Genomic DNA, 16388 nt, shown 5'->3' with positions numbered 1-16388 from the left:
TGAAAAACAAAGTATTGTCAAGGCCGAAGGCAAAATTGCCCACCCCAGCACACTGGAAAAACAGACCCGAAAGGTTGCAATACAACAAATACCTCAATATAATAGCAATGTACAGAGTGCAGTAGAATGAATAAACATAAGGCTAGTCATATCCAAGAACATAGTATTACAATAGAGTCCAATGAAAAAAAAATAACACTCAAAAAAACAAGCACATCTGATGAGACAGCAAGTCCAGGTCAGTCCAGAGGAGCATCACCGCCACATCCCCTGAGCTCCAGCCATGCCGCAGACTCATGGGGGAAATCAAAGAAATGGGATTGACCAGCCATCACATGCAGACATGCAAGAAACAACATGGCATAGGAAAGGCCCATATCACGGAGGCGACGTTTAACCTGAACAAATTAAGATCTAAATTTTTGGACATCCACAGAAAAGTCCAGGAACACAGCCACCCGATTTGCATTGTATTCCAAAGGACCACGTAATTGTGCCAGATGAAGGATCGCATCTCTGTCTTTGAAATGCAGAATCTTGGCAATAAAAGTGTATGAAGGAGCACCAGGAGGAAGAGCCCTGGTAGCAATACAGTGCCCCATTTCCACTGCAAATTGGGCAGTGATATCCTACCTGCCAAAGGTGTCCACAAGGCATTTTTCCATAAACGTCTCTGGATGGGAACCCTCCGCTTTCTCGGGCAAACCAACAAATCGAACAATGTTTCTGCGAAGTCGGCCCTCAATATCAGAGATTTTAGTGCGACAGGCCACCATCTGGGACTCCAGTGCCAGAAGCCGTCCCGCAACCGGAGCAGTGACATCTTCCAAAGTAGAAATGCGGATCTCGGCCTCACCAACACGCTCTTGCATTGTCTGCATATCATGACGGATGTGTGAAAGTTCCACATGGACCTCAGAAATCTTGCCAGACAGCATTTTTCCTGAAGAGGTGATTGTCGGCATTAAATTTTACATAGTGATCTCAGGCTCCAACGGAGGGTCAGGAGCACGCAGAAAGGAGGGTTGAGAGGAGCGAGATGAAGTATCAGAAGTGCTGGTTCCTAAAACACCCCCAGCCCCTGAACAGGAAAATCGTTCCAGCCGCACAGTGGCCGACTGCTGGGAATTCTTCCCCATCAAATCAAAAGTCACAAACTATAACAGATCAAAGGAAAGAGGCACAAATATAAATGTGTAGGGCAGGAACAGCAGGGATCAGGTTTATCAAAACCCCTTCACCAGCTCAGAATCCAGGATACAAAAGGAATTTTGAAAAATATCTTTCTAAGCCTCTTCTTTCCTCAGATAACAGAGAGCATTGTCTCATACAGACACGCTTATACATACTGCAACTCCATCCGGAGCCCCCACATAAAGGACAGTCCTCATGGTGTGAAAGCGTCTTTCTTAGTTATATCTCTGAGTAACTACAAATGACTCTGAGGTGGCTATATCTTACACGCATGACATACAGCTCAGTGATTGTGTCTATGCTGGGCATCCACACGTAGGTTGTATTTTTAGGGCTTAGAATCAGGCCTAAAATGTCCATTTATAGCATCATATTCCTCGGTGAACCTAGACTCCTTACTGTATAAATATGAATTGGGGGCAGGTTTATTGCAGGAACTTGTCTATCAGGTTTCAGAAGATAATTAACAAATACACAAGAATGAAATTTGTACAGTAACTGAAATTAGGCCACAATGGAAAATAGATGTGAATAGTTCAAACAAGAGTCTATAACAGGATAAATACTATGTTTACTAATATTTAGTCTTTGGATAAATATTCTCACTTACAAAGTAACACCTTAGTAACTCTACTTACTCAGAGCATGGAAATGATTTCTCACCTGTGTGACTTCTCTCATGTGTAACAAGATGTGATTTCTGTGCAAAACATTTCCCACACTCAGGACATGTAAATGGCTTCTCACCTGTGTGACTTCTCTGATGTATAACAAGATATGATTTCTGTGCAAAACATTTCCCACACTCAGGACATAGAAATGGCTTCTCACCCATGTGACTTCTCTGATGTATAACAAGATGTGATTTCTGTGCAAAACATTTCCCACACTCTGGGCATGGAAATGGTTTCTCACCTGTGTGACTTCTCTGATGTGTAACAAGAGACGAATTCTGTGTAAAACATTTCCCACACTCAGAGCATGGAAATGGTTTCTCACCTGTGTGAATTATCTGATGTCCAACAAGTTCTGATTTATGTGCAAAACATTTCCCACACTCAGAACATGGAAATGGTTTCTCACCTGTGTGACGTCTCTGATGTATGACAAGATATGTTTTCTGTTTAAAACATTTCCCACATTGAGAACATAGAAATGATTTCTCACATGTGTGACTTCTCTGATGTCTATCAAAAGCTGATTTCTGTGCAAAACAATTCCCACACTCAGGACATTGAAATGGCTTCTCACCCGTGTGACGTCTCTGATGTATAATAAGAGCAGATTTCGAGGTAAAACATTTCCCACACTCAGAACATGGAAATGGATTCTCACCTGTATGACTTCTCTTATGTATAATAAGAGTAGATTTATGTGTAAAACATTTCCCACACTCAGAACATGGAAATGGTTTCTCACCTGTGTGACTTCTCTGATGTCTAACAAGATGTGATTTCTGTATAAAACATTTCCCACACTCAGAACATGGAAATGGTTTCTCACCTGTGTGACTTCTCTTATGTATAACAAGATCGGATTTACGTGTAAAACATTTCCCACACTCAGAACATGGAAATGGTTTCTCACCTGTGTGAATTATCTGATGTGTAACAAGTTCTGATTTCTGTGCAAAACATTTCCCGCACTCAGGACATAGAAATGGTTTCTCACCCGTGTGACATCTCTGATGTATAACAAGAGCTGATTTCTGTGTAAAACATTTCCCACACTCAGAACATGGAAATGGTTTCTCACCTGTGTGATTTCTCTGATGTGGAACAAGAGATGATCTCTGTGTAAAACATTTCCCACACTTAGGACATGGAAATGGTTTCTCACCTATGTGACGTCTCTCATGTGTAACAAGATGTGATTTCTGTGTAAAACATTTCCCACACTCAGAACATTGAAATGGTTTCTCACCTGTGTGATGTCTCTGATGGCTAACAAGAGTTGATTTCTTTGTAAAACATTTCCCACACTCAGAACATGGAAATGGCCTATCACCTGCATTAACTGGCTGATGGGTAATAAGGTGTGTGTTCTGTGTAAAACATTTGGCATCTATAGAAGGAAATATATTATCTACCGTACAAGATGTAACAGATGCACCAATATCTGAGTTAGCAGAACATTCCCCGTGATCAGAGGTAGCAGGTGATATATCTGCACTGTAAGGTACTGGATGTATAATTGGGGTAACTGAGTTTTCTCCTGGAGAATTTCGGGTGATGTCATCATCATCAATTTCACCATTTTGAGTTAAACTGAGAAGATCCTCTGAGACATTCCGGCTGCTACATCCATCTGCTGGGAATAAATTACACATACAGAGATATGAATGTCTGCTTATAAGTTTCATTATACATATAAAGACTATGGTGAATTGTCCCCAATTTGGAAAAAAAAGGGCAGATGTAAAGTAATATATACATCATTAACTAGTTCCAAAATATAATGATATCGATATACACTCATGTGCCAGAAAACTGAGACAGCCGCTTCCATTCCTAGTACATCCCACCCCATCCTGCATGACATGGTATACTATATCTAGGCAGACATCTTTACAACCATTGTATAATTAGCAGTGACGATGGCAGCATATCACGATATAAGTGACTTTAGTGAGGCTTAAGAGTAAGACCTTTCACATAGGGACATGATGTGAGAGGGAGATGATGGCTCCTAATGTATGAGATACACCAGAGAGTGTGGGGAGGAGACTGGTCAGATCTCTGGGCTGGTAACACACAGTGACATGATGTGAGGAGGAGAGCAGGAGTATAATAGGGACTGATGGCTCCCGATGAATGAGATACACCAGAGAGTGTGGGGAGGAGACTGGTCAGATCTCTGGGCTGGTAACACACAGTGACATGATGTGAGGGGGAGAGCAGGAGTATAATAGGGACTGATGGCTCCTGATGTAGAGATACACCAGAGAGTGTGGGGAGGAGACTGGTCAGATCTCTGGGCTGGTAACACACAGTGACATGATGTGAGGGGGAGAGCAGAAGTATAATAGGGACTGATGGCTCCTGATGTAGAGATACACCAGAGAGTGTGAGGAGGAGACTGGTCAGATCTCTGGGCTGGTAACACACAGTGACATGATGTGAGGGAGAGAATTGGAGTATAATAGGGGCTGATGGCTGCTGACTCACCCACTGGGCAGATACATTTCCCTCATTAGTTTGTACTGACAGAGGAGGGTGTTGGATGAGAGATTGCTGTAGTGACTGAGCAAGGAGAATATGTGACTTCATTAATAAGCATTTATTACCCACCTGTGCTGATATCTGTAGGGATTTCAGCTTCTTTACACTGCTGATCACCTCTCACATATGTCTCTTCTTCTCCCTTTATATCTTCTGCCTTTATATCAGTCACATAAGTCTCTTCTCCCTCTAAATCTTCTGCTTTTATATTAGTCAAATACATCTCTTCTTCTCCCTCTATATCTTCTGCCTTCATATCAGTCACATACGTCTCTTCTTCTCCCTCTATATCTTCTGTCTTTATATCAGTCACATACATATCTTCTACCCTTTCTATATCTTCTGCCTTTATATCAGTCACATATGTCTTTTTCTCCCTCTATATTTTCTGCCTTCAAATCAGTCACATACATCTCTTCTTCTCCCTCTATATCTTCTGCCTTTATATCAGTCACATACATCTCTTCTTCTCCCTCTATATCTTCTGACTTTATATCAGTCTTCTCTATACAGTCCTGTGAAAACAGAGGACGGGGACATCTCTCTGGGGTATTTCTGTTACTGGGTCCATCTGTTGGAGACACACAGTGACTGAGTACATTGTATATATATGATTATCAGGTGATGTGTATATAGGGGGGGCCCATACCTGCTCTCCCCTGTACAATAAATGACAGTCTCCTCTTACCCAGTTATATGAAGGGTTGGTGATTCTCCATCATCAAGTCCTTGTACAGACCCTTGTGCTCCTCTATGTACTCCCCCTCCTGCATGGAGACATAGACAATAACATCCTGACATCTTATAGGAATCTGATACACACAATGATACAGTCATCACCCAGAAACATCCCTTGGTGTTACTGTATAATATCCCCTTCCCAGCAGTATAATAACTATATGTAAATATATATATATATATTATTTTACAATAATATTATAATAATATAATAATGTATAAGAAAAATAAAATTATAATATATAATAATAATCCATAATACACATATATCTGTATAATAATCACAGGACACCACAGGTTGCTCCACCTGTATAAAAGGATACCATAGGCTGCTCCTCCTGTATATAAATATTAATAACAGGACACCACAGGCTGACCTTCCTGTATAAATATAAAAGACCACAGGTTGCTTCCCTGTATTTAAATAACAGTATACCACAGGCTGCTTCCCTGTATAATAATAAAAACAGGACACCATAGGCTGCTCCCCCCATAATAATAATAACTGCTCACCATAGGCTGTTCCCCTGTATAATAATAATATATAATATAATAATAATAAACATATTAATAAGAGGACACTACAGGCTGTTCCCGTGTATAATAATAACAGGACAACACAGGCTGCTCCATTGTTAAATAATATAAAAAGAACACCAGAGGCTGCTCCCCATGTATAATAATAATAACAGGACACCACAGGCTGCTTCCCCTTTAAAATAATAATAATAATAGGATATGACAATATGTTTCCCCTGTATAATAATAATAATAAGATACCACAAGCTGCTCCCAGTGTATAATAATAATAATAGGATACCACAAGCTGCTCCCAGTGTATAATAATAATAACAATACTAATAATAATAATAATAATAGGACACGACAGGTTACTTCACCTCTATAATATTAATACTAATAATAATAATAATAATAACAACAACAGAACACCACAGGCTGCTGTCCTGTATAATAATAATAATAATAATAATAATAACAATAACAATAATAGGACATGACAGGTTACTTCACCTCTATAATATTAATACTAATAATAATAATAACAACAACAACAGAACACCACAGGCTGCTGTCCTGTATAATAATAATAATAATAATAATAATAATAGGAAACCACATGCTGCTCCCTCATATAATAATAATTCCAGGACACCACAGACTGCTCTCCCTGTAAAAAAAATATATATATATATTATTATTACTATTATTATAACAAAAACAGGCTCCACCAGTATAATAATAATAATAGGACACGACAGGTTACTTCACCTCTATAATATTAATACTAATAATAACAACAGAACACCACAGGCAGCTGTCCTGTATAATAATAATAATAATAATAATAATAATAATAATAATAATAATAGGAAACCACATGCTGCTCCCTCGTATAATAATAATTCCAGGTCACCACAGACTGCTCTCCCTGTAAAAAAAAATAATTATTATTATTATTATTATTATTACTATTATTATAACAAAAACAGGCTCCCCCAGTATAATAATAATAATAATAATAATAATAATAATAATAATAATAATAATAGGACACCGCAGGCTGCTTCCAAATTATATTAATAATAACAGGACACCACAGGTTGCTTCCCCTATATAACAATAATAACAGGACACCACAGGCTGCTCCTCCTGTTTAATAATAGTAATAATACTAATGGAACACCACAGGCTGCTCCACCTGTATAATAACACAACACCACAAGATGCTTCTTCTGTATAAAACTAATAAAAGGACATCACAGACTGCTCCCCTATAGAATAATAATAACTGGACACCACAGTTTGTTCTCCCTGTAGTAATAATAATAATAATAATAATAATAAAATAATAATAACAGGGCACCATATGCAGCTCCCCATGAATAATAATAATAATAACAGAACACCACAGGCTGCTCGCCCTGTAACACAAATGTAATAATAATAATAATAATAATAATAATAATAATAACGGGACACAACAGGCTCCTTCCCCTGTATAATAATAGGACTCCACAGGCTCCTCCCTCTGTATAATAATAACAGGATACCACAGGCTGCTCCCCCTGTATAATAATAACAGGACACCACAGACTGCTCCCCAATATAATAATAAGAGATATGGTAAGAACTTACCTTTGTTATCTCTGTTTCTACGAAGTCCATAGGGTCCACAGGGTTGACCTTGGGATATAGCTGGATCTGGATCCACGGGCACCACGCAGTTAAAGCTTTTACTGCTCCCAGGATGCACTTGGGTCCATCCTCCTCTATACCCGCCCCCGAGCCACAGGTACCTCAGTTGGTAAGCAGCCAAGGCCGGAGGAAGAGACTAAACAGAGAGAAGGAAGACTGGAACACACAAGAAAACCATACTCACAGAAATGGGAGATGGAAAAACCTGTCACCAGCCACACAGCCCATATGAAGCTAGGTGCGTCATGGCGGGTGCCTTGTGGACCCTATGGACTTCGTAGAAACAGAGATAACAAAGGTAAGTTCTTACCATACCTCTTGTTTTCTACTTCAGGGTCCATAGGGGGTCCACAGGGTTGACCTTGGGGATGTCCCAAAGCAGTACAACTAAGGGCGGGGACGCTCCTGTGCAGAAAGGAGAATCCTGCGCCTGAAGGATACATCCTGAGAGGCAAAGTTGTCAAACGCATAAAACCTCAAAAATGTCTGAATGGAAGACCAAGTGGCTGCCTTACATAGCTGAACAGCAGAGGCACCACGTCTAGCAGCCTAAGAAGGACCCACAGACCGAGTGGAATGAGCCTTAACTGAGGCTGGAACAGAGGCGGGCTATCCTCAATATGGAGGATAGCCCACCTGCTCTAACCAATGCTGGCACATTAATGGAGGACTTAGGGGGTCATTCAGCCCAGGTCGTTAGCGCCGATGCGCTCGGACCGGGTCGATGGCCCCCCACAGAGCATGCGCACGACGGCTCCGGTGCCGTCGTGCGCAATCGTGAGACCCGCTACGACCGACAGCGCCGGTCGTAGCGGTCTCGATCCAAAGGGGGCGAGCTGTCGATGTTGATTGACAGCTCGCCCCGTTTGGAAGGCGAGCCGGGGGGGTGGCAGCCCAAACGGAGGCGTTCCCATGGGAACGCCTACCGTTTGGGGGAGGCCCCACTGACATCACTAGTGATGTCAGTGGAGAGCTTCCGGCTCAGACAGAGCCAGAAGCTCTCCGGGGCTTACGACAAGGGAGACCCTACCCTAGGGCCTCGTCGTAAGCCCCGATGGTCGCGATGGTCTGTGACCATCGCGACCATCACCGGAGCGGTCATTAGAGCTGTGGGTCGGTCTGAGCTGAGGCGGGCGGTCAGGATGCAAGCGGCCGCCCAGTTTCTGAGCGACCGCTTGCATCCTCCGACCGCCTCTGAATGAGGCCCCTAGTCTCTACCTCCTGGCCCATGGCATCAGAGTCCTCATGAATCTCTCCGTCATCTGAAGACACATCCAAGTCCGACAATTGCGCCATCAGTGAACCCACGACATGACGCTTGGACGCCTTTGGTGGCACATCACTTTGACTCTGTACAGAGCTGGAGAGAACATCCACCCAGGGTGGAGGAGCCGCCTGAGGAAAACTCCGAAAAGGTGGAGGAGCCGCCTGAGGAAAACTCCGAAAAGGCACCAGAGACTGCTTCGTCACAGGGGGAGACTGAACATACACAGACAGCCCCGTACCTGGACCCACAGTCTGGGATGCAGGGGGAGACTGCAATAATTGCGGAATACCTGGGGAATGGGGGATGGTGGTCTGGGGCAACGCCCTAGAAGGGACCGTTGCAGGGACCGATAAACGGTCCGCAATTGACGCCAGCACCTGTGAAAACATCGCCCAAGGAGAATCCTGCGCTATAGGGGGTTTAGAGGGGCCAGGTACCAGCTGGCACCGCCCGCGCAGACCATACTGAGATAAATCCTCCCTATCAACCCCTGCAGAACAGCGTCTGCAGGAAACCAACACAGGAGCCACGGAGCGCTCAGTCTCCTCATCAGACATGATACCGTAAATTCTCAATGAAAACGTATCACCAGAGGAATTATGGTGCTAACACCCGCGCACTCACCAGCATGCAACACAAATAGCCCACAATATGGTACTGTGTAGCACACAACTGTATGTGACTGACCTCACACATACGTGTTTTATATATGCGAGGTACACAGAAAAACACCCTTCCCCCACACACCTGCCGGGCAGTAGGAGAAGGAAAGGGATAGGTATAAGCTGACAGTAATGGAGAATAAGTCACAGACAGGCAGCACTAGCAATGGTCACATACAATGCAGAAAAGTTAGTACTCACTGCACCTTCCGCTACAATCAACCGCCCAGATTCAGTGTCTGGGAGCGCTATAGCGCTGTGTACACTGTCCTTTAGCAGGGGAGAGGTACACAGGGGGACTGGACCACGCACCGCCTGGGAAATCTGCGCTGTACCATGTAGAAGATGGCCGCCGAAGACCTCAGAGGAGGAGTGGCCACAAGATAAGAACAGCTCAGCGACGCCAGACCCGAGTAGAAAGGCGCGCTGAGCTGAGGGGAGGAACCGCTAGACAGGGAAGGCTGCCTCCCCTAGCTAGCAATTAACCCCAGGGTTGCCAGTCCCGCTTCCAGCCTGTCACCCTGGTGGTCTAGTGGTCACATGGGGTATGCCTCTTAGAGGGGGAGCCCGCCGCTGCTAGTACCTCCGGTCTGTCCCCAGAGACCGGAGGCATCCGACTGCATTTAAGTTACCTGCGGCAAACCTGATCCCCGTCGCTTCCGGCAGCAGTCGAAGGGAGTCCCCAGAGCCCGGCTAGCACAGACTCTGGGGTCCCGCCGCGATCCCCAGATCTGTACTGGCATCACGGTGCCAGCGGGGTATAGGAGCGGCACCGTAGACGTCCTAAAGGACAGCCTGATGCTGCCGCTCTAAACAGTGTAAAAAAACAGACAAAAATAAAAAAAATTCTTCTTTAAAATTAAGCTTAGGGGCTGCTCCTGCAGCCCCACTGCGACAGGGTGACCCGACTCCGGCCGAGACGACACTGCAGGCTGTTCCCCCTCTAAAATAATATTAAAAATAATAGGACACCACAGGCCACTTCACCTGTATAATAACAGGACATCAAAGTCTACTTCTCCTGTATATAAATATTAATAACAGGACACGACATGCTGCTCTACCTGTATATAAATAATAACAGGACACCACAGGCTGCTCCCCCTCAATAATAGTAATAATAAGGCCCTAAAAGCTGCTTTCCCTATAAAACAATATAAAAAGGACATCACAGGCTGCTCCACCACTAAAATAATAACAGAACACCACAGGCTCCTAATGTATATAAATATTAATAACAGGATACCACAGGCTGATCTACCTATATAAATATGGCTGATCTACCTATACAAATATAACAGTACACCACAGGTTGCTCCACTTTACAATAATAATAATAATAATAATAATAATAATAATAACAGGATACTACAGGCTGCTCCCTTTGTATGGTAATAACAGAACACCACAGGCTGCTCATCCTGTATAATAACAAAACACCATAGGCCGCTCCTCCTGTATATAAATATTATTAACAGGACACTACAGGGTGAAGAAGAAGAAGGCTGCTCCCATGTATAATATTAACAGGACACCACATGCTGCTCCCCCTGTATAACAATAACAAAAGAACACCAGAGGCAGCTTCCCCTGTATAATAATAATAATATTAATAACAGGACATGACAATCTGCTTCTCCTATATAATAATAATAATAATAATAATAATAATAATAATAATAATAACAACAGAACACCACAGTCTGCTTCCCCTGTATTATAATAATAATAATAATAATAATAATAATAATAGGACACAGCAATCTCCTTCCCCTGTATAATAATAATAATACTACTACTACTACTACTAATAATAATAATAACAATAATAATTATAACAGGATACCACAGGCTGCTCCCCCTGTATAATAATAATAATAATAATAATCATAATAATAATTAGACACTACAGGCTGCTCCCCCTGTATAATAATAACAGGACTCTACAAGCTTCTCCACCTGTATAATATTAACAGGACACCATAGGCTGCTCCTCCTGTATATAAATATTATTAATAGGACAACACAGGCTGATCTACCTGTATAATAATAACAGGACACCATAGACTGCTCCCCTGTATAATAATAACAGGACACCACAGGCTGCTCCCCCTGAATAATAATAATAATAATAATAATAATAATAATAATAATAATAATGACACCCCAGGCTGCTCTCCCTGTAACACAAATTTAAAAATAATAAAAATAACAGGATACCACAGGCTGCTCCACCTTTATAATAAGAAGATACCACAGGCTGCTCCACCTGTATAATAATAATTACAGGACACCACATGCTGCTCCCTTGTATAGTAGTAATAAAATAACACCAAAAGCTGCTCCTCCTGTATAATAATAATAATAATAAAGACACCACATACAGCTCCCCCTGTATAATAATAATCATAATAATAATAATAATAATAATAATAATAATAATAAGACACCACAGACTGCTCCCCCTGTATAATAATAATAACAGGTCATCCAGGCTGCTTCTAATATATATAAATATTAAAAACAGGACACCACAGGATGCTCTACCTGTATACTAATAAGAGGACACCACAGGCTGCACCCCTGTATTATTTTATTCACAGTACACCACAGACTGCTCCCCTGTTAAATAATAAAAACAGGACACCACAGTCGGCTACTCTGTATAATAATAATAATAATAATAACAACAACAACAGGACACCACAGGCTGCTCCCCATGTAAAACAAATTTAACAATAAAAATTACAGGACGCCACAGGCTGCTCACACTGTATAATAATAATAATAATAATAAAAATAATAATAATAATTAGACACTACAGGCTGCTCCCCCTGTATAATAATAACAGGACACCACAGGCTGCTCCTCCTATATGACAATTATAACAGGACACCACAGGCTGCTCCTCCTGTTTAATCATAATAATAATGGTACACCAAAGGCTGTTCCACCTGTATAATAACAACAACACAACACCACAGGCTGCTCCCCCTGTATAATAATAACAGGACACCACAGGCTGCTCCCCTTGAATAATAATAATAACAGGACACCACAGGCTGCTCTCCCTGTAACACAAATTAAAAAAAATGTAAAATAACAGGACACCACAAGCTGCTCCCACTCAATAATATTAATAACTGGACACCACAGGCTGCTCTCCCTGTATATAGAACACCACAGGCCGCTCCCTCAAAATATAAAAACAGGACACCACAGGCTGCAACCCCTGTATAATAATAATAACAGGACATCACAGGCTGCTCCCCCTGTATAATAATAATAATAGGATACCATAGGCTGCTCCCCCTGTATAATAATAACAGGACACCACAGGCTGCTCCCCCTGTATAATAATAATAATAGGATACCACAGGGAGCTCCCCCTGTATAATAATAATAACAAGACACCACAGGCTGCAACCCCTGTATAATAATATTCACAGGACACCATAGGCTGCTCCCCCTGTATATTATTAATAACAGGACACCACAGGCTGCTCCCCTGTATAAAAATTATAATAACAGGACACCACAGGCTGCTTCACCTGTATAATAATAACAGGACACCATAGACTGCTCCCCTTGTATAATAATAATAACAACAGGACACCACAGGCTGCTCTGTCTGTATAATAATAATAATAATAATAATAATAACAACAACAACAACAGGACACGACAATCTGGTTCTGCTTTATAATAATAACAGGGCAACACAGGCTGCTCCCCTGTATACTAATATTCACAGAACACCACAGGCTGCTCCCCCTGTATAATAATAATAACAACAGGACACCACAGGCTGCTCCCCCTGTATAATAATAATAATATTATTATTATTATTTTTATTATTATTATTATTATGACGAAGAACAACAACAACAGGACACCACAGGCCGCTCCAAAAGTAGATAGGATACCACAGGCCGCTTCCCCTGTATATAGGACACCACAGGCTGCTCCCCCCGTTTATAAGACACCACAGGCTACTCCCCCTGTAAATAGAACACCACAGGCTACTCCCCCTGTATATAGGATACCACAGGCCGCTTCCCCTGTATATAGGACACCACAGGCTGCTCCCCCCGTTTATAAGACACCACAGGCCGCTTCCCCTGTATATAGGACACTACAGGCTGCTCCTCCTGTATATAGGACACCACAGGCCGCTTCCCCTGTATATAGGACGCCACAGGCTACCCCCCCTGTATATAGAACACCACAGGCTACTCCCCCTGTATATAGAACACCACAGGCTACTCCCCCTGTATATAGGACACCACAGGCTGCTCCCCCTGTATATAGAACACCACAGGCTACTCCCCCTGTATATAGAACACCACAGGCTACTCCCCCTGTATATAGGACACCACAGGCTGCTCACCCTGTATATAGAACACCACAGGCTACTCCCCCTGTATATAGAACACCACAGGCTACTCCCCCTGTATATAGGAACCACAGGCTGCTCCCCCTGTATATAGAACACCACAGGCTACTCCCCCTGTATATAGGACACCACAGGCTGCTCCCCCTGTATATAGAACACCACAGGCCGCTTCCCCTGTATATAGGACGCCACAGGCTACTCCCCCTGTATATAGAACACCACAGGCTACTCCCCCTGTATATAGAACACCACAGGCTACTCCCCCTGTAAATAGAACACCACAGGCTACTCCCCCTGTATATAGGACACCACAGGCTGCTCCCCCTGTAAATTACCTGCTGTCTCCAATATGCTCCTTCAACACCTGGATGTTGTACAAAGAGAACTTCGCTACTGCGGAGGGGCGGGGATGCGTTGGAACGCAACGGCCGGAAGTAAGGTGGAATGCGGAAGTACATTGGAACGCAAGGGCCGGAAGTAAGATGGAACGCGGAAGTACGTTGGAACGCAAAGGCCGGATAAACCGTGCCGGGAGCGCCGGAAGTGCACCACTGTATCGGTCTCCGTCCTGGGCTCCCCAGCTGTGTGTATGGAGGATGATTAGTGACACAGGGGGGCGCTGTCTAAGTGCAGGACCCTCCTCCCCCATGGTGAGTGCGCTGCTGGGTGACCCCTTAGTGACCAGGCTTCCTGTGACCATGGTGACATATACCATTAGTGGCCCCCAGGGACCCCCTACCTCTCCTATCACATATTATGCTGGGGGGGGGGGGGGGGAGCTGGGTATATTATGTCCTAATCTGGATTTACACCATGTCAGTCACTGGTGCCATCTTCTTTCCTATAGGTGTCTGTCACCATCGTACCCGCACATACTGCCAGGGGTACAGCCAAATATAATAACCCTCCAGGGGTGTCGGGATTGAGTCTATTCCTAGTCAGTGCTGCCACAAATTCTATAATGGAGCCGGCGTCCCCGGGCCAGATAAAGAAACTGTCGTCTGTATAACGCACCCCCAGATCCGGACCCCATATGTGATAGAGGATTGCCTCCCAAATCGGGGGACGGGTTTGCTGCATTTATGTATAAGGGAAGCCCGCTGGGTCCATGTGATGGGAGCTATGGGCCAGAAGATTCTCTCGCAATTGATGGACAGGAAGAGAGCGTTATACGGGAGGTCACGGGGAGGCGCGTCGCAGGCCGTTTCCTGGGCGTATACTATCTGGCGTCTGCCATTGCGCACGCACAGAGTGAACCTCAATCACCGCAACCGTTCTGGGTGACCGTAGACTCGCTCACGGAGCTGATGTTTTCGGGATCCGCGTCCCCTTCCTCTATCCCCCTCCCTTCCTTACTCCACACTTCCCTTCATCTATTCCCCCCTTCCTTCCTCCACACTCCTCCTTCCTCTATCCCCCTCCCTCCCTTCACACTCCCCTTCCTCTATCCCCCTCCCTTCCTTCCTCCACACTCCTCCTTCCTCTATCCCCCTCCCTCCACACTCCCCTTCCTCTATCCCCCTCCCTTCCTTACTCCACACTCCCCTTCATCTATCCCCCTCCCTTCCTTCACACTCCCCTTCCTCTATCCCCCTTCCTTACTCCACACTCCCCTTCCTCTATCCCCCTTCCTTACTCCACACTCCCCTTCCTCTATCCCCCCCTCCCTTCCTTACTCCACACTCCCCTTCCTCTATCTCCATTCCTTACTCCACACTCCCCTTCCTCTATCCCCCTTCCTTACTCCACACTACCCTTCCTCTATCCCCCTCCCTTCCTGCCTCCACACTCCCCTTCCTCTATCCCCCTCCCTTCCTCCACACTCCCCTTCCTCTATCCCCCCCTCCCTTCCTTCCTCCACACTCCTCTTCCTCTATCCCCCTCCATTCCTTCCTCCACACTCCCCTTCCTCTATCCCCCTCCTCCACACTCCCTTTCCTCTATCCCCCTCCCTTCCTTCCTCCACACTCCCCTTCCTCTATCCCCCTCCCTTCCTTCCTCCATATTCCCTTCCTCTATCCCCCCTTCCTTCCTCCACACTCCCCTTCCACTATCCCCATCCCTTCCTTCCTCCACACTCCCCTTCCTCTATCCCCCTCCCTTCCTTCCTACACACTCCCCTTCCTCTATCCCCCTCCCTTCCTTCCTACAAACTCCCCTTCCTCTATCCCCCTCCCTTCTTTCCTACACTCTCCCCTTCCTCTATCCCCCTCCCTTCCTTCCTACAAACTCCCCTTCCTCTATCCCCCTCCCTTCCTTCCTCCACACTCCCCTTCCTCTATCCCCCTCCCTTCCTTCCTCCACACTCCCCTTCCTCTATCCCCCTCCCTTCCTTCCTCCACACTCCCCTTCCTCTATCCCCCTCCCTTCCTTCCTCCACACTCCCCTTCCTCTATCCCCCTCCCTTCCTTCCTCCACACTCCCCTTCCTCTATCCCCCTCCCTTCCTTCCTACAAACTCCCCTTCCTCTATCCCCTCCCTTCCTTCCTCCACACTCCTCTTCCTCTATCCCCCTCCCTTCCTTCCTCCACACTCCTCTTCCTCTATCCCCCTCCCTTCCTTCCTCCACACTCCCCTTCCTCTATCCCCCTCCTCCACACTCCCTTTCCTCTATCCCCCTCCCTTCCTTCCTCCACACTCCCCTTCCTCTATCCCCCTCCCTTCCTTCCTCCATACTCCCCTTCCTCTATCC

At 44.6% G+C, this 16388-nt stretch overlaps 2 protein-coding genes across 2 annotated transcripts in view; one reads left to right on the top strand and one right to left on the bottom strand.

Moving 5' to 3' along the window:
* LOC148479707 (uncharacterized) overlaps positions 1 to 16388 on the bottom strand; it is a 181134-nt gene that overhangs the window by 36286 nt on the left and 128460 nt on the right. Inside the window, 4 exon segments of the mRNA XM_088454408.1 lie at positions 1942 to 2962; positions 3299 to 3504; positions 4485 to 4761; positions 4808 to 4918. Coding sequence (XP_088310534.1) covers positions 1942 to 2962; positions 3299 to 3504; positions 4485 to 4761; positions 4808 to 4918 — 1615 coding nt within the window.
* Positions 14233 to 16388, top strand: part of LOC148479708 (uncharacterized) — a 75426-nt gene continuing 73270 nt past the window's right edge. The window contains exon 1 of the mRNA XM_088454411.1: positions 14233 to 14346. Within this exon, the coding sequence (XP_088310537.1) occupies positions 14293 to 14346 (54 nt within the window). The 5' untranslated portion in view covers positions 14233 to 14292. The remainder of the gene's footprint in view (positions 14347 to 16388) is intronic.

This window comes from Taudactylus pleione, unplaced genomic scaffold (assembly GCF_031769625.1).
Source record: "Taudactylus pleione unplaced genomic scaffold, aTauple2 ptg000614l, whole genome shotgun sequence".
In the NCBI taxonomy this organism is placed as follows: domain Eukaryota; kingdom Metazoa; phylum Chordata; class Amphibia; order Anura; family Myobatrachidae; genus Taudactylus; species Taudactylus pleione.
Note: the sequence above shows the minus strand (reverse complement) of the source record. Positions and strands in the feature narration are given on the sequence as shown.